This window comes from Anser cygnoides, chromosome 5, assembly GCF_040182565.1.
Source record: "Anser cygnoides isolate HZ-2024a breed goose chromosome 5, Taihu_goose_T2T_genome, whole genome shotgun sequence".
NCBI lineage: Eukaryota > Metazoa > Chordata > Aves > Anseriformes > Anatidae > Anser > Anser cygnoides.
The window spans coordinates 43,760,359-43,778,712 of NC_089877.1; the positions used below are offsets into that span (position 1 = coordinate 43,760,359).

Here is an 18,354-nt window from a genome sequence, read left to right on the forward strand (position 1 = left end):
ATCACAACAGAACTTTTATTTTTAAATTCTTTATTATGCAGAACATAGAATATATTTGAATGGATTTTTTCCCCAAGCAGTTTTTTTTTTCTCCAGTGTTTTTTTTTTTTCTTTACATGCATTGTTACCTTTTTAAAGCCAATGTACCATCTGTTTTATCTTTTCCCTGCCCATAGAGCATCCGACTTCATGTTAATCCCAAGTGTAAAAAAAATTAGACATCTGGCATAAAATATTTTGGGGGGAGCCCATTTAAAAATTTTATCTAAAATGTCTTATCTACAAAAAAATCCAATATATTATGTACATTATAGCAACACAGAGGCATAGGAATACAGTGCAATTCAAGACTAAGTGCTGTGACTTGGTAATTCTGCCCAGGGCTTGTGGAAATGTGGGCCACCATTGGCTTTGGGACTGCTAACCTAAAGCCTCAGGCTCCAATGTTACTCTCATCTCTCTCAAACTGTCCTGAAGTCAGTAGCGGAAGGCTGGAGATGCATTTAGCTTAATATACCGTTAGGGGGTAGCAGAAATACTGTCTGGACAGCATGAGATTTGGCAAAAAAAGTTAATGCTTTACAACGTCCAGATGTTTTGGTGCACATTTCACTTAGCCAAGGGTATTTCTGGAACTGCACCAACCCCTGGCGTATTCAAGTGAGACCTGTTCACCTAACGTTGAGAAAATTAATTTGCTAGCTGCCACTGCTTTTGAAGTCCCTGACCCTCTCAGTAATTCTGCTTTCAGCAGCCCAGGGACCAGTTACCAATGCTTGCTACATAGGAACATCAGTGCAGAACCGCACTATTTTTGGCCTTCACATACAGACACCTCTCCTGCTCCTTAAACAGCTGCTCGCCAGGCTCAAACACAAATAGAGTCGAACCTCTCCCTCCCTCCCCAAGAAAACAGCAGTACGTATTGCTTAACTAAGAGCACAGAGTATTCTTCCGTGGGCTAAAATCCACTGCATTCTTCAAGGTCAGTTTTAATTTCAGTTCTTCATACCAAGAGTCACAGTTTAAGGCCTTCGACACACACCACACTCACCTCCTTCACCCAGCCCCTTTCGGGGATGTAAACACAACAGCTCCAATGCCTGCACTAAACACTTCTCTTCAAAGATAATGCACAGTACCTCATCACACAAACACTTTGTCTGTGCTTTAAATTCACATCCAAGTCTTTCACAGGTAAACAACTTGCAAGACCGGGAATGTTTACAGGAATACAAGCCATCACAATGACATCTGAGTTGTTTTTTGTTGTTTTGCTTTCTTTCTGAAACCATGTTCAAGTTACACAGGTCGTATGACCGGTGTTTTTCCCCAAATGGTGGTCCGATACCACTTGGGTGCCAGCTCCAGAGCTGAAGCCAACAATTCACCTGATGAGGGGTCAATCCCGGGCATTCGCAGACAGTTCTGTGCTTCACTAGGGTTAGAGCAGAACAGACCGCAGGCACCTCAGCTCTCCGTACAGAAGGTGCAAGCCACACAGATCCCAGCACGCTTGGCTCTTCCACAGAGCGAGCACAAGCCATAGGGTTTCAGACAGAGCATTTTACACTGGGGTAAATCTCCACAAGTTTCATTCCGTGATGAATTGAGGGAGCTTATGCACAGCACTCCAGATACAATAATGCTAGATTTCTCTTAGATGACTCTTAGATGAAATGGGCATCTCATGCTCACGGCTTTCCTCCAACCTTTCCTATCATCTGTCTGAATAGATAATACGGCTTCTGCATGAGAACACTGCCGTAAGCTGAATATTTTTCAGAGGTAAAGAAATGAAAATTTGCACAGAAGGAAACGTTTACTTGGTGTGGAGAAGTTTTAGAGAAGTGTCCCTCTGGCCACTGAAACTTGCATTCCTATCTTAAGGATCCTTGTTCCAGTACACATGGAAGATCCCTGTACAGCTGAGAGTAACTGGTGACTGACTGCCCCATTCCTCCATCTCTGCTGTATCAGGAAGTCAGATTTCCTTCATCCACACAGCACAGGGCCAGATCACTGATTTCACTGGAACACTCCCCTTTCCTGCTCTGTGCGAAGGTGCAGCTCTGACACTGGGTACCACTTCTGCACTCTCAGAGGAAACATCAAGAGAGGAATGATGAAGCAATTCCTTCCCTGAATGACTTCATCATGGTAAGATGTTTGGTTGGTTCACTCCTGAGTCTTTGCCTAAAGCAGAAGCATGCTACACCAATAATCCAAGAACCAGAACAACTCTCTAAGGATGCTACTTAGAAGGAAAAAAAATATAGAAACTGAACAGAATTAAATACACCATATACACAGATACTATACAAGAGTTTGTGTTTTCTGTAGAAACAAAAACAAACACTTCATTACAAAACAAGCAAACAAACAAACAACAAACAATAAAAAAACTTGGTTTTCCTCTCTTCCAAAGAACTAAAGAGAAATTATGAATCCGGCTCCTTAAGGCAAAGGTCTCCTACTTGGCAAGGCCAGATTCTAACAAGAAGCAGATCTCTTACTCTTCGCTGGGTAATAGGAGATTCTCTACTTTCTTAAAAGAATATGGCCATCAGCCTTGAAAACTATGTTGTTTCTGAACTCTTCACTCAGCTCAACAGAGTGAAAATCTTGCTTGCTAAGGTCTTCAGAGCGGTACTGGGAAGATAACTATTGTATATTTACAAGCAAGTTTAGCCAATGTACGGTACAGGGCAAAAATCCTTTGTTCAAAAGCAGCCTTCATTTTCTTTTGAATTTTGCATCTCTTAAGAAATACCAGGAGTCATTTTCAATTACAATGTCTCAGAGAAGTTGGCAGGGACTGAAGTCTATTTCTTAAGCAGCTTTTCTTCCTTTGTGATGTCTCAAGATTGGTTCTTTCATTCACTTCTACTGCCAGGACAAAAAGGAGACAGATTTTGGGTCAGTACATAATATCAAATCAGCAATCCACCCTACACGTAACCGTGACAGCACACATGCTGTAGGCTTGCCTAGCACCAAACTAGTAGTGGTTTGCTTCTTAGGTTGTGGGAGCGGAGTTTTTCAGTAGGTGTGAAAAGATTTTCCTGGCTTTTAAGTTAACAATTCACTGAACATGAAAGTGCTAAATGTTAGACTGCTTAATTTTCAGAAGTAGTTTCAACAGGTACCAGACCGTGGCAGAACAGGTTCCCCCAAATAAGAGACCTCCTTGGGTGTGTATTGGGAAATGTTGCTTCTCAGAAAGGATATAGGAGTGCTGAAATGTAACCAAGCAGTTTGCAAATGCTACTAACTGCCTGAACGATTTCTGAAATGTCTTTGCAACCCAGAATTCAAAGTCACGCAGACAGCATAACACAGCAATAAGATACTAAAGAGCCAAAGTTTAGCATGAGCACAATCTCCTTTAAACAAGTACAAACGGAATCCCAGTATGGAGACAGATAATTTTAGAACACTGACAGTTCCAGAAGCATTGCACAGGAGTTATCTGATTTATTGATATTTATCCAGCCTTTTGTCCTCCCTTCTAAAAATAAGCTGCCCTAAAACTGAATCCCAGAGACAAGACTAAGACTAGAGACTTGTAGAATCTGTGATAACCCATCTCTGACTTAACACATCACAAGTTTCAAACTGACTGACTATGCAGTGGGTACCAGCACGCTGTACATCTGGGAAGGCTCAAAATAGCTCTCCGCTGACCCATGCCTATGCCTTTGAGTTGGTTGGTTTTGTCAGCTCTTAAACTGTTTCATGATCGAGTCAACCAACGTCCTGTCCTCTTGTTCCCTGCTACAATCAAGAAAGAAAAAAAGAATAGTTCTTTGAGGTAAAACTTCTCAAAGTCAGAAAGCAGGTCACCTGCTGGAATGTTAGAGCTAGTCCTGGGCAGAATGCAGGTGAGAAAGGTCGAACTGATAAAGTAAGCTTATGTAAGTGCAGTTTACTCACTCTGTGGCTGAACAAATGAGATTACTCCATAGCCATCAAGGCTGCACATGCAGGTTACGAACTTCTTGGACTGTGTACACACTGCGCTCCAAAAGGCTAGCAAACAACTTAGGGGACTAAGACAGAAACACTTACCCAGGCCTAGTTTGAAAACAGTCAGTTTTAGTTCTTCTAAAGTAATTAAACTTCCGAAATGCAATGGTGAAAAACTGAAACAGTGTTTCGTAGTGCCATTACATTAAAATGTAGTAAGATCTATAAAGATGTGAAGATAGATATTATATAAAATAGAAACCAATTCTGCTTTAATTCACTAGATGTATTTGCAGAACTGCTTGGTTCCGCTTGGTTCCAGTGACCAAAAAGCTCCTTCCCCATTAGCCAAAGAGTGAACATAAAAGAACTTATATATTTATTTATAATTTATAAATATATAAGTAAATATATGTGTGTGTATATATATATAGCAGCACCAAATTGCTTTAAGCTGCATTCTGCTCTAGCTTTAAGATGAAGAATCTGTTTAAGAAACTCCACTGTCACCTGCAAAGGGCATCATGCTAACCCAAACTCAAGAGCTAGCCCAAACCCAACTGACACAATGTTAAAGCATTACTATTTTTGCAAATAACCTACAAGTCCAGGGAAACAAAAACACACCAAGAACTATACTGCAACTGGCTCCTGTTGTAATTTTTTTGGTATCTCTTCAATGATCTGTTCTGTTCACTGAGAGAATTCAAGCTGCAGAGCAGACCACCTCTAAGGTGCACTAAAGGAAAGGTGTCTATTTTAAACTTTGATCAGAGTAAGACAGCGTGGAACTTGAAAAATAAAGATTCCAAACAGCAACTGGCTCAGTGAATATTAATTTGATCTCACAGTAACAGAAATGGAAAAACAAAGACCTCAAACCAAACGCAGTTGTGAGGACAGTTTCTGTTTGGGGAAGGCCTATATAGACATACAGCTGCCAATTAGGAGACTTTGTTGGCTAATTGAAACATAACATACAAGATACAAGCTGTCTATACTCATTGCATAAGAGCCTTGGACAACAAGGACAAAGAAGAACATCTCATACGTGACAAGAAAAGATCAGTATGGCAAAGGGCAGCAATCATTCTTTCACAGATCTGCATGAAATAAGCGGCTCCCTAATAGCCATCCATTGTACAGGCCTGCTTGTTCAGAGGTTCTGGTCTTAACAGGAAGCACAAGGCTTGCTATGGTTTACTTAAGTCCAAAAGCACCCTTCTAGAACCTATCAGCTACCAGATATACTTGTTCGTGGTTTTGTAATAGTTCTAAAGCAAAAGAAAAAATAATCTGAAGATGAGAAATCAATACACACAAAGAACATTTTTTTTAAAAAAACAGAAGTATGTCAGAAGGAAGACAAATCATCCCATTTTAAAAATAACTAACACAAAAATCTCTCCATCACTTACCCTATATCAAGAGGACAATTACTGTCAAAACCAGGAGACAATCTGATATCCATACTGGGAAGGAAAAGAGGCTAGAGTCCCCGAAGTCTTTCTGCCTGTGGCTTACAGAACTAAATAATGTTTGGAACAATGGTCCTGTCAGTGACATGTCAGCAACACATTTATTTTAAAAAAAGCTAAATTCAAGTTTTAAACACAAGTAACTGCAAAAGGAAAAAGCTTTGGTTGATTATCCATCTTGTCAAATACGCCAAAGTTAGCAATCAACAGTTTCTCTAGGGAGTTTCCAATGAACAGACAGGTTGGCTCACTCCTTACTGGGAAGGTCAGACATCTAGCAGTGACACTGGAAATGCTGCCATGCCAGCATCACACATGCTCACAACATCTCAGCCAGCATTTGGGAGGCTAATGGTGCATACAAAGTCTGAGCTGATCAGCCACAGCCAACTCGGGTTGCTGTGAACTTATTGAGACAAATAAATAAAAAAAGCAACATGAAAAAATAAAGCCAAGCACCTCTAGGGCCAGACCCTGAAGACACAGGAATCAAAGCTTTTTTTTTTTTTCTCCTCTCCCTATTTACAAAATGCCATTTAGAGCTGATGTGGCCACTTCAGTATTGTGAGGAAATGTCTTTTATGCTAAGCAGTCATAAGTGTGTTGTTCACAGACTCTGCGGGCTGTGTGCCAGTGTCCCACAGGGTGTGTCCCTCCCACCAAGGCACATGGAGGGAGCTCAGTCTTCTGTTTCTTCATATGTAGTCTCATCAAATGGCCGGTCCAAGAGAGGTACCAAACGGTGACGGGAATATTTCAGTTGCAAAAGGTCCCCAACTTCACTGATTTCTTTTAAAGCCTGAGAAAGAGACCACAGTATATCAGCAGAGGAAACAGATGCAAGAAAGCTATCAGCACATCTTCATTTTTGCATGCCAACAGACCACTGACAGCAAAGTAGGATTTCACCAGGCTGTAAGTCTGTAGGTTTGGAGGTGTGCAGGATTTGTTTTTTATTTTTGTATTTGGAAGCCTCTAGACCAAGTGAGCAGCACTGGTCATTTATCTGAGAGTGACCTTACACCTACCTACTTGACTACTCCAACTCCAAGGCAAGAACATAAAACCCATCAATATTACCCCAAACTTCACTGTCAGCCAAAATAAAGCCATGCCTATTCATAGACAGGTCAGCTGGGAACAGTGTTCCTCCTGTAGTCCCAAGTCCCAGCAATTAATTATTTAATTAAAAGACTTTTGTGTGGATTCCAACTGTGTGCTTATTGGTGGAGCACACCAGGCACAAACCTACGAATAAGACTCCCTTCCTAAGGGGTTAATAAAGCTGAATCAGAAAAAATGTACCTGGAGGTTTGACTCCTCTTTTTGCATCATTCAATATGAAATCATTGTGCATGCTAATATACTGTGCCTGAAATACTATTGTTTTTAAACTACAAGGCAGTGAAAAGCAGCCTGCGATATTATGCTAACAGCTTCTGTTGATGTATTTGTTATATCTGCATTTGACTAATTTGAGTTGCTCATATGCATCTAGAGATGCAAGCTCTACATCATACATAATATTGTATGGGAGATTTTTTTTTTTTGCCAAGGAGAAGTCATTCAAGGTAGGACCCCAAGCATTTTTTTTTTATTAACTCCCTGGAAAGCAACCCTCCTGGACTGTTGCCACAAAGACACCACCTCAGCAACTGATGGCCCAGAACACTGCTAGCGAGCTAACAAAACCTTTCACCATATGAAACGCATGCAAATCATATGAAGTTTACCAGAGATCAAGCATCTGCAAGCATAATAAGGAAAGTCAATATTCATTTAATCGTGCAATCTCTTTGATAAGAGAGTCTCACAACAGGATTTGTTAAAAGTCAAACTCTAAGCTTTGATTTATTTCTCTACAGATCATTCCTGGAACAATGTCCAAAAATAAGTCAATTGCTGCAGATGAATTTCTAACAGTATGTGATGCTAATTATCCTACACCTGGCAAGTGGCAAAGATGTGTGCAGAAGATGACTTTCAAGTTCAGTGTGATTTTTGAACTCAAACGTTGGCATTCTGCACTCCCTTGAATTTTAAATGTGTTCAGATCGGTACATTCAACATTCCTTTAGAATGCCACTGATTCAACAGTAATGCTCTAATTTTAACATGTTTTGGGTCAGATGCCTGTCTCCTGAGAATAGTTGGCAGACGGGGGTTAATATCCCCACATGCTTTTCCTTCCTGGATGAACAGTCCAAGTTTTTGTTTCTTTAAACAATGGCCCCTCATGCTTGTTATATCTGGCAGCAAGAACTTCTCCACTCTAAAATCTGGGGGAATGACAAGCCCAGAAGTTGGACCTCAGTTAAAAAAAAAAAGCACAACAAAACTCCAAGAGCATGGGCACAGTTTGCCAGAGCTTAAAGTAAAGACCCCATATGGAAACAATTTAAGGTTGAATTTCTGTTGAAAGAGCCTGTTAACTGTTATTCTTGAACACAGATTTAGGATTTTATTAATTTAAAACAAAAAGGTCCATGTGACTAGCAAAAAGTACAAAGGAAATGGCATTGGTGAACTCTGACTTCAGGAGAGTGTAATATATTTTTCATCACTGAAAAGAAAGCACCAGCCCACAGGGATGCAGGTTATGAGGGACTTCACTCTGATCCTGAGCCAAATATTTTCAGGCAAGGAAGTTTTATTTACATAAAACAGTTAAAATTGTAACTGAGAACTGTTCCCCCATCATGTGGGTTTATTTAATAAGAACAAGGAAGCATTACAAATATCAGCATTTAACAAGACAAGCTTCTCTTCCCCATAGTCCAAACCTGGATTAATTTTGTTTAGAAAAAATGCCACGGTAATAGCACTAGTTAGCATCCATGCACACGTGGATGGGCTACCCAGTTCTCCTGTCTCGGACTTGTAGAAGCTCTCTGCCAGCTCTTTCCACTTGTACTCATTTCATTTTTTTTCCTCTTGGATATTGTTGCCACAGTTCAGCAGAGGGATCAGATCTGATGCTGCCTTAATTACTAGCTGCCTGAAATCAACTCCCTTTCACTACAACACAAGAAAAACACAACACAAAGTCACCGACACAAAGACTTGCTCCTTATTAACTCCCCTTGCCAGTGTTCTGGGTTCAGAGCATTCAGTTGTTTTGAACTTTGAAGTGGTTTATGCCAACTTGGAACAAAGCCTCCACATACTGAATTAAATCAAGATTTCTTCATTCACTTCAAAATTCACACCTCATTTTGTCCTTGATTAATTTTCTTAGGCAGACAAGCCCTAATATATTAAACAAGTATTTCTTTTGGTTTACTGCATTTAGCACCTACACGGGTACTGCAGAAATGAGTCTTCAGAGGTAAATGCACAAAACTTTAAATATTTTCTGTAAAGTTGAAAGACTTGTAAGTAGATTGATTAAAAACAAAAAACTCTTTTCCTAAGCAGGCTAATAAAAGTTGCAGATTGTTTTTGGAAAAGAGCAAGTATAGTACTTGTAAACATTCTGTGAAAACAGCTTGTTAAGATTAAGACTCCAGCTAGTTGCTAACAGAGAAGACAAAGACTAGCTGACAGCAAGAAGTTCTGTGGCAGCGAAGGATGAACAGTCTGAAACCTTTTTTTGACTTGTTGGTAAAAGTCTGTTTATATTACAGCTCCTACTCGCTGTTCATGCTACAAAATGTTACTGCCTGATCATACTTGGACACTGGGTATGATTTCCCCTTGATAATTCCATCATGACTATTCCCAGCCATCTTCTTGTCCACAATATATTTGAAAATACTTTCAAAGATTTCTCACTGACCTCATGGGCCTTCAGATTCTTCAATGCAAATCTTATCAGTAAGGACTAAGGCAATAAAGGTAGCATGTAACTTGACTTTTTCCATGTACTTTGTCACTAGGTTCCTATGCCATTCAGCAGCAGCCCCACATTTCCCTTAGTCTCCCTTTTGCTACAAATATCCCTAAAAAAGCCCTTCTTGCTGTATTTCATGTACTTGAACACATTCAGCTCCAAGTGGGCTTTGGCTTTCCTGACCTCATCTTTGCATGCTCAGGACAACGTCTCTGTATTCCTTTCGTGTCCTTCTTGCACCTCTTATATGCTTTCATTTCATGTTTCAGTTTTGTCGTTTTGTTCATCCATGCAGAACTCCCACTGCTTTTGCTTTCGTGCATGTCAGGATAGACCGTTCTACAGCCTGGAGATAATCACTTGGAGGAGTGGTGGGGGAAGAAAATCAACCAGTTCTCCTCACCCTCTCCTCTTTTCAGCACCGTATCCTATGTGATTATTCCATGCAACCTCTGTAAAGTGCAAAGTCTACCCTCCTTAAATTCAAGGTTGTGACTCAGACTAACTTAGGCTCTGAGTCAGAGAACAGCAGAACTGGAAAAATCACAACGGAGAACTCTGACTGAGCCTAGGACAGACTATGCATATGTCTATCTTATTTAGAAGACTCAAAAATGAATGTAGTTACCATATTCAAAATGTACGGAGGATAGTCAGGTTTATTCATAAATCCCCTGTCAATTAAATTAGTCAGAGTAACTCCCATCCTTAATTTTTAAAGTAGCATCTCCTAATTGAAATATAGACCTCCTTTAAGAGGGTTGCGGCTCCTGCTGGAACATGTCTAGTGTGGGCAGGAGCCAGCAAGGCATTGCACATGGCACAGCCTCATTCAGGAGGGGATCATTTATGATACAATGCTCTGAAGCCATAAACAAGAACTGGAATAGTAATGTTTGGAATGAATGTGCTCACTGGTAAGCCACATGAAGGGGTTTGCAGTTGCTCTTGAAAAGAATACGGATGTTCTGTGGGACCTTAGGCATTTTTTTTTAATCAACTTGTGTCTAGTATCAGAAGCAGCAGATTTCCTTTCTTTTAAAAGATTCAGTTTCACAAGCCCAAGAACTGAAGGCAGAGCCTCTAGAGAAGGGAAAAAGCAGTGTCTCAAGGGAACAAGACTGTCCCTCTTGCATACTTGAAATGGGAAAAAGTTTCTGAAATTTACTGAAGGCAGCCATTCTGCTTTGTTGGGGAAAGGAAAGAAATAGTGTCATTGCCAGCTCTACTACACAAGGCTTTGAACATTAGGTTCAACTAATTTGCATACCAAACATCAAACCAGTCTACAAAAAAAACCCCACAATTGTTATCTCTGTTTATAGAAGGCATAAGCAAGAGGAAGACAAGATGAGACACTTACCGTATCGAGCATCTCTTTGGTATGAGCTGCAGACAAACAGAATCTGGCTCTGGACTCGATGATTGGGGTTGCAGGGAAGCCTACAACCACAACACCAATGTTCCGCTTTAGCATCTCACGCCCAAATGCACTACCAGAAAGAACAAGGAAAATTGTCAGAATGATACCGGAGGAGATAGAACGTCAGCATAAAGGTCTCAGTATGTTAACCCATACTGGCCTTTACTAAACAAGCCAGGAACATTGAAACTCAGAGCTTCTGGTGCTTTCTTGCGGAGGTAGAATGTCCAGTCACAAGGCCCTCTACTTCAATCCCCAGGTGGTAAGCCAGGGATGACCATACGTGGCAGGGGCTGGTCTTTTAGCAGGCTGTTTCCAAATGGATTTGTAACCTAAACTTGAAAATATTTCTGATAGGAAACCGAGACTTAGGCTCAGAAGTTTGACTACACAAGAAATTCACCCCTGCTGCAGATGATACTGCTATTTCTAAATGGTTTGTTTCTACCAATTAAATTAAATTCAGGTGCATTATGGAGTCACAGAATGTATGACTTTTTAAGTGCTTTTCATGGGAACATTCAAATTGCCACCATAAGTTAAGGTCATCTAATATAATACCAAACGTTTTTAAGGAAGGTGCAAAAATCTCAATCAACAGTCACAGAATACCTTCACAAAACTAATGACTACAATGATTAAAGAAGTTAGTGGCTGTGACGTATGCAATGAGAGGAATGAGTATCTAGATTCTTTCTGTAATGGCAGTGCAATTGTGGGTGTTTCTAGAGGCCACAGGAAATGGTTCAGCCCTTTCAAACTGACCTTCTTGTCTTTAGAAGTAGCAATGAACTAAGATTTATGAATATTTACGACAAGAATGCACTTTTACTTTTTTTTTTTTAACGTTTTCTGCCTTCTGCTGCAACAATTTTTCTTATTTATAAGAAATATATTTCTTATATAGCTGCCATTTGAACCTATATATTCTGGTATACTTTATTTTGTATCCAGTTAGTACTCTCAAATTTGAAAAAGACTTCAAGAGAGAAAGAAACGATGAGGTAGACCCAATGTAGACCCCAATGGCCAACTGTCAGAGCTCTGTGCTCTTGCCTATTTTTAACTAAGCTACTTGCCCAAATGCTCAGCTAGCAAACATTTTCATGAACATTTCCAGGGAAAAGATTGCACTGATTAGTAGAACAGCTGGAAGGTAGACACAGTACGTACTATGTGCTGGACAGCACATACCGCAGGCTCCACAGCACCCGTAAAGATTATGGGGCCTTTTAAATTTGGTTGCACTGAGGAGGGTGGAAGACTACCATATCTAGCTTCATGAAGAGAGCTAGATATTTGTTCCCTCGTGGAATCACAGCTTAGCCAGACCAAAGACTAGCTGAGCTAGAAGAACACTAAAGGTGTTCTGTACTGCTTAAAACGAGGCTATGCTTTCCAAATCTGAAAGTGTTGGTTGAGCACTGCGTTATACATGGACACTAAAAAGCAGCTGTCAAAGCCAAGTTGTCACTGAAATCAGGATGTTTACATTGCAAAATATTTTAATATACAAGTTATATCCTGTTTGCAAAATTTTAGACTTAAGTATCCACACAGCAGTCCACAAGCATTTCTAAAAAAACATGTATTAGCATTCTATTTGTACTTACAATAATTATGCCTTAGCTATTAAATCCAGACTGGTTAAAATACTGGGGATTTATCATTACAGTAGTAGTGTGTTCCCCCTTCTCTTTTTTATTTTATTATCACTGTTATTGTTTTTTAATTTTCCAAAGTTCAGCTATGGAAATGTTCGCTGCTTCTGATCCATGAACTGTTGAGAAGTTCTTCCACTAACATTCTTATATGAATTTCCAATCAATTCTGGCTTCTCTTTAGTGCATATATGCACTTTACACATAAATAAGATGAAAGCTTTACTACTGCATGTCACGTTTTAAAAATTGCTTCTCTGAAGTGCTCTCCCGCAGCCCCAAGCTACAAGCCCCAGTTTTATCCAGATCACTTATAGGAAGTTCCTATGTTTTACAAAACTTAGTAATGGTCACAGAAGTAAAAAACAGAACAGTCTTCCCTTACATTTACAGAAGTCTTAATATTCTTTTAGCATCCTAGCTTTAAAGTAGATGGATGAGAAGTTACCCTGTTAAACCTACCCAATTTTTGCTGGCATGTACAGCATCAGAGGCACAACAGGGGAATCTTCATTTCCATAGATGATAAAGCCCATCTCTTTCAGTCGTCTCCTGAAATACCTTGTGTTCTCTGCTAGCTGCTGCACACACTCTTTCCCTAGAAAAGAAATTAAGATCATGAACACAACAGTCCTAAATCACATGTGTAATTGCAGCACAAGACCTCTAGCTACACTACAGACTATGAATGTATCATTTGTGCTTATGGAAGTGTTAAAGTTAGAACAAACTGAATTCTCATCTATTTTTCTCATGTAATCAAGATTAATTACTCATTTTCAGATAAGGCTGTAGCTGAATGGACTAAGACATGCGTAATGGACAAGCATAATTGTCAAATCCAAGAACTCCCTAGTTTGTTTGCATCAGAATTGTATCAAGAGATACAAATCTGACAAAATGATATAGAAGCCTGCTTTTAAGCAAGCTGCAAAATTTGCTCAAAATTCACTGATAACTGCACGTCGAAGAAGAGTTTGCTTACACTTGGAATAGTTACTGAACACGTATCAGCTCAAGCTCTTCACTACGTATTATCCTGCCTGCCTGCACTGATGGAATTTACCATTTTCCACCTGAATCTGCTTGCTGAACTGATCATGTGGCTGCTCTCTAACCTTTCTCAGTGAAAGTGAGCTGGGTTTAATTTAAACAGATTACCTCTGATAATCCAGATCACTTTGCACAAGCAACAGCAGTCAATTTATCATGTGTTCAGCCTATTTTTTTTTTTTTTTTGACATTTGGCAAAATTAGTACACAGAACATTGGATTGCTGGTATAATTTAAATACTCCAGCTACCCAGATATGCATTGGACAACCTATTTATCAGTTAAATTTTAAAAGATCCACATATTCTCACCTAAGTAGATGAATGCAATGATGCATTTCTGATTAACTAATATTGTAATGTGTTTAAGACATAAAACACTGCCATAAGACTATGATAAGTAGGTAACATTTATAATTGCTTGTCTCTGGTCCACAGAGTATATTTTTGGATAACTGATCATCCAGACACAGCCTTCACTAAATGAGTAATTCATATACCAAAGCACTAAATCTTCCAGTGCTGATATATGCCACATAGTGAAGTTGGCTGCTAGATATTAATAGTCTCCCTTTAAAGTCGTAGCTAACATAAGGTGATTACCCAAAAGGAACGCCAGGCCTCAGAGACATCCACACCCACATAGCTATGCTCCAGGCCAGAACAAATGTAGTTTTAAGAACCTATACGGTTTTTGTAGCCAAGAGTATCAGACATTCCACCCACAACCATGCAATCAAAGGCAAAATCCCATCAAAGGCAAAGCATAAGGAAAAAAATAATGAAACCTGTTTGCAAAACTTGGCCCTTCATTAGTGGGCAGGAACTGGTATTTTTAATTGTACTCGCTGCCATTTGAAACATCTCTTCTCCTCCATTAACAGCTTTATTTCTTAATCTTTTATCCCCCAGAGTTTCTGCAGAATCTTAATTCCTCTTCCCCCCAAAACAGCAAGATTTCAGTAAAACACAAATGCATTTTGTGCTTACAAAACTTATTTTGGATCTGGCTCACATTAGATCAGATCCTCTAGCTGAGACCCAGCTTTTTCTCTATGTTTTCAAACCAATTACTTGGTTATTTAAATAAGCCAGCCTGCAAAATGAGGTGAAAAAACCAAACAAAAATCTTCAACCTACTCCAGGAGACCAGAGATAGCAGACCAAATGTCACTTCTTGCATTTCTAACATTCAGGCAATCAATAAAAACACAGATGCCCAAGAACAGCTGGAAAGAGCTATCTACAATCAGGGGGAATAAAAAGGTACCATGGTACCTTCTGAGAAAGCTGCATCCACTTGTTCCTACACAAAAATGCACAACTTTTGACAACATTCCAGGTCAGTGATTTATAATCCCATCAAAATAAACATGAAATTTCACCGCTGCAGGAGTGGTAAGGTAATGAACACGGCTGGGTATTGCTGCTGTGATCTGCCCCTCTCCCACAGCCAGGGATGCAGATCCTCCCATACCACACAGCAGGAAGTTTACAGCGTATCAAGCAGGAGAAGAAACTTCTGCACCTTTATAGTTTTCCCCTCTATATACTCACACCATTTTCCAAATTGCTGGGAGCCTTCCAGGCTAAAGATTAAAGAACAACCTTAATTTGTAGTTGGCAACTGGTTCACAGTCTTCCGTAAACTTTTTCCCATAAAAAGAGTTTATGATTCTAGATTTGTCCTTACAGATTGAAGGGTGCTTTGAGATGTAAACAAGTTTCATGTGCAAATCTCTCAGTTCCCTACACACACAAACACCTATTACAGCAACCAATAGATGTGGAAGATGCTTACAATCTTCAGGTTTGTGGTCTCAAAAGCTTGTCAGCGTTTACTCTGCTCCAGAATCATCTGTCAGTTTAATGAAATAATTACCTCTCTAAAAACTTGCCACCACGGCTACAGCAGTATTACTGAGAACTTGAAAGTGTATTTAGTGGTGTCTTCTCACTACCTATAACGCGTCACTACCACCTTCTGAAAAAGAGCTGTAGCTGTAGGTAAGCAAAGCACCCAGGTATTGAACAAGAACCTGGCAAAGGTTCCTTCCCCTGCACTTTCCTTTCTCCCTGTACTGCGTTCAGCTCCTCTCCTCTGCATGTCAGTGTATTTCGTCTCCTAATCCAATATAAAATCCTGCACTTGAAGAGTGATGCCACATGCTATTTAAGTAGGATTTACAATATTAGGCAAAAAGCATGCACCCAGTCTTAAGATCTGTTAAGATGTGCTGGTTCAGCCTCACTGATGCACAAAGGTGTAGCAGGCTGTTCATTGCTACTACAATTTTAGCCGTGGGTCTGTGACCACAAAGTTGAAGCAAGCAGTGCTCTGAGACAGCAGTGACGAGGTAACCAGTACCACTAATCCCACTCCTACCCAAACCGTGTTCAAGCATTCAAACAGGACTTCAAAATCCGTTCCCAGCCCAAGTATTTTCTGAAGCTCAGAGCTCTGTCCACGTCTGCTCAACTGAAGGCCTAGAGAGACTGCCAGGACTGCAACACTCTTCCAGCATCTGGCTTTCTTGGCAGTACGCAGCTTCATTTTAAGACCACTCAAAGAAGGCTTGCTCAGACACCACCCTGCCAATTGTTCTCAAATAGGAGTTGTGCAACAATTCTGGTAACATCCTTTAATCTAGGAAACTGGAATGTGATGACCTTCAGGGAGGGAAGAAAGGGAGGATTACTGGAACTGAATTCTTCAAAAGGCTAGAAAACTAGAACCCCTTATCACAGCAACTGATCTGAAGTCCCTTATGGGCCCCGTAAATAGCTTAAACCAGCTACTGACAGACCTTTGCTGGAATTGGAGTATTAATTAATAACTTATCCTCTGCTTCTGTACCCTTTTACAAGTTTACTGCAGTCATAACAAGATTGCTCTTACAACTGAGTAAAACACTTTCTTGCTTGTAGCAGCCAGGACATCATTTAATCTAAAGCCCACATTTATCCCCTAAAGCACGTGCTGCCGTGGTATCAGAAGTAAGGGTCACACGCCAACTAAGGGGGAGAAACTCTCCCTTTACAGCCCTCAGCTCAGAGCTATAGTTGTGTGGATTCAGCAGAGAACGAAGCAAGAACAAAGAAATGCAGTAATTGCCTCTGCTTGGGTAGCTAAGATGAGCTCAGTATTTGTAGCTGACAGAAGAGGAATGTGTTTTTACTTGACACAGCCTTATACCAGTCCACGATGACAACAGTCACTTTAAACTGACTTGGCTCACTTCCATACCAACATTTTGCCTTACACGTAAGTGCAGAAGCACAGCAGACTCGGTGCAGAGTTGCAGCCCTCCTATCCCAAGTGCTAGTAAACAAGCATCAACTCCTGCATCAGCAGCAGCTTTGCGGAGAAAGCTACCAAGAACTCCTCTCAGACCTTTGCACTGCCCATAACACCATGGTTATCATCAACTCTTCGTGGCCAAGAATGCCAGATAGATGCTTTTGCATTTATAAACTCTAAGCAAATTACTTGCCCATTCTGTCAAGTGCAGTTACCTCAGGCTTTTAGAGCTTCTGCAGCAGAAGGGTTCAATACTCCAAGCTGGACCAATACAGTGGGTAATGGCTTAATGACTGTAGCATTTTCATCATTCTTCAAATATTTAGCACATACCTCCAATATGAATAGCAATTTTTGCCCACTTCTAAGCAAGCTTCAAATGACGGTGTTTCTGGATTTGTGCTGAGGGACAGTTTATCTATTCTTTTCGGGTATTTTACAATAAACGAAGAGCGACATATTACATCTTACAAATACATAAGGAGTCAAGCAATAATATTAAAACAATACAGCTAGTGTCTTCCAGGGGAAAAAATCCACTCTAGAGAAAGCACTCAATTATGAATCTAAAGCCACATGGGAAGAAAATCAGGACCTTTGCCAGGATAGAGTCCTACAGGTGAGAAGAATGATACATCATCACTTGTGACTGCCTCTGCTTTAAAGGTCCTATCACTCAAACAAACATAAGTTACAGTGGAAACAGAATCTAGGAGAGATTTAAGAAAGGATTTATTCAAGAATTTTAAAGCAGAAATTAAATTGATACTTACCTTAGTTATCTGCAGAATAAAAAAAGATGGTTGCACATTCCCCCACACCAAACCTGAACTGTTCTTGCAATGGGTGCTTTACCAGTGAGACAGATGAACAGAGATGGCTAAATATTCATTCAGCCACACTGCCCTTCACACAGAAATTCATGCTTACACTAGACAGCCAAATACTGCAAGGATTTGTACAAGTATACAAGACAGCTCTTATTTAGCAAAATGCAGTTCAATGAAAATTGCCCAGAAACTATTTTTTTTTTTTTTTTGCATGGCCAGGATGAATATATTCTTGGGGGGGAATCACTTAGATCGGAGCAACTTCTCTATTTCACACTAAAAATCATCTCTACAAAGAACAAAGCTGCCCTAGCATTTGTGGAAAAGACTCTGCTAACAAAGATCTACTATTTGTATTGTTCCTGTCATCTCTTAAGGCTGACAAATCAGCTATCATAGATGGTATTGGACTCGAGAGAAAATTTAGTTCAATTAGGATGTATTTGTTTTTCCCCCTTCTTGTGATCTCAAAGCAGTAATGGGAAAGCAATCACAAATCTGTCCTTCTAGACAATGCAACACTTAATCAGCAAGGCTTCTTGAGAAATAAAAAGGCATGTTGTATACAAACTGCCTACCAACTGACACAGAACTCTTAGAGAGGCAAACCAACTTCAGTTGGGGAAAAATAAACAAAAACCCTACAAGTGGGATTTTATTCTCTTGTCACACTAGGGATCGCTGTCACCTGGATCTAAAACACAGATACTTGGAGGAATACAAGAGAAGCTAAATGTTTAAATCTTGAATCAACTCTAGTTACAGAGGCTTCAAAGCAACATAGCAGGTCATCTTTAAAAATGGTTCC

At 40.0% G+C, this 18,354-nt stretch overlaps 1 protein-coding gene across 1 annotated transcript in view; it reads right to left on the bottom strand.

Annotated features, from left to right (window-relative positions):
• Positions 1-5,525: 5,525 nt before the first annotated feature.
• The window catches only part of SPTLC2 (serine palmitoyltransferase long chain base subunit 2), a 69,449-nt gene continuing 56,620 nt past the window's right edge, over positions 5,526-18,354 (bottom strand). Inside the window, exons 10-12 of the mRNA XM_048059756.2 lie at positions 12,826-12,961; positions 10,643-10,772; positions 5,526-6,246 (exon numbers count right to left, since the gene is read on the bottom strand). Of these exons, the coding sequence (XP_047915713.1) occupies positions 6,127-6,246; positions 10,643-10,772; positions 12,826-12,961 (386 nt within the window). The 3' untranslated portion in view covers positions 5,526-6,126. The remainder of the gene's footprint in view (positions 6,247-10,642; positions 10,773-12,825; positions 12,962-18,354) is intronic.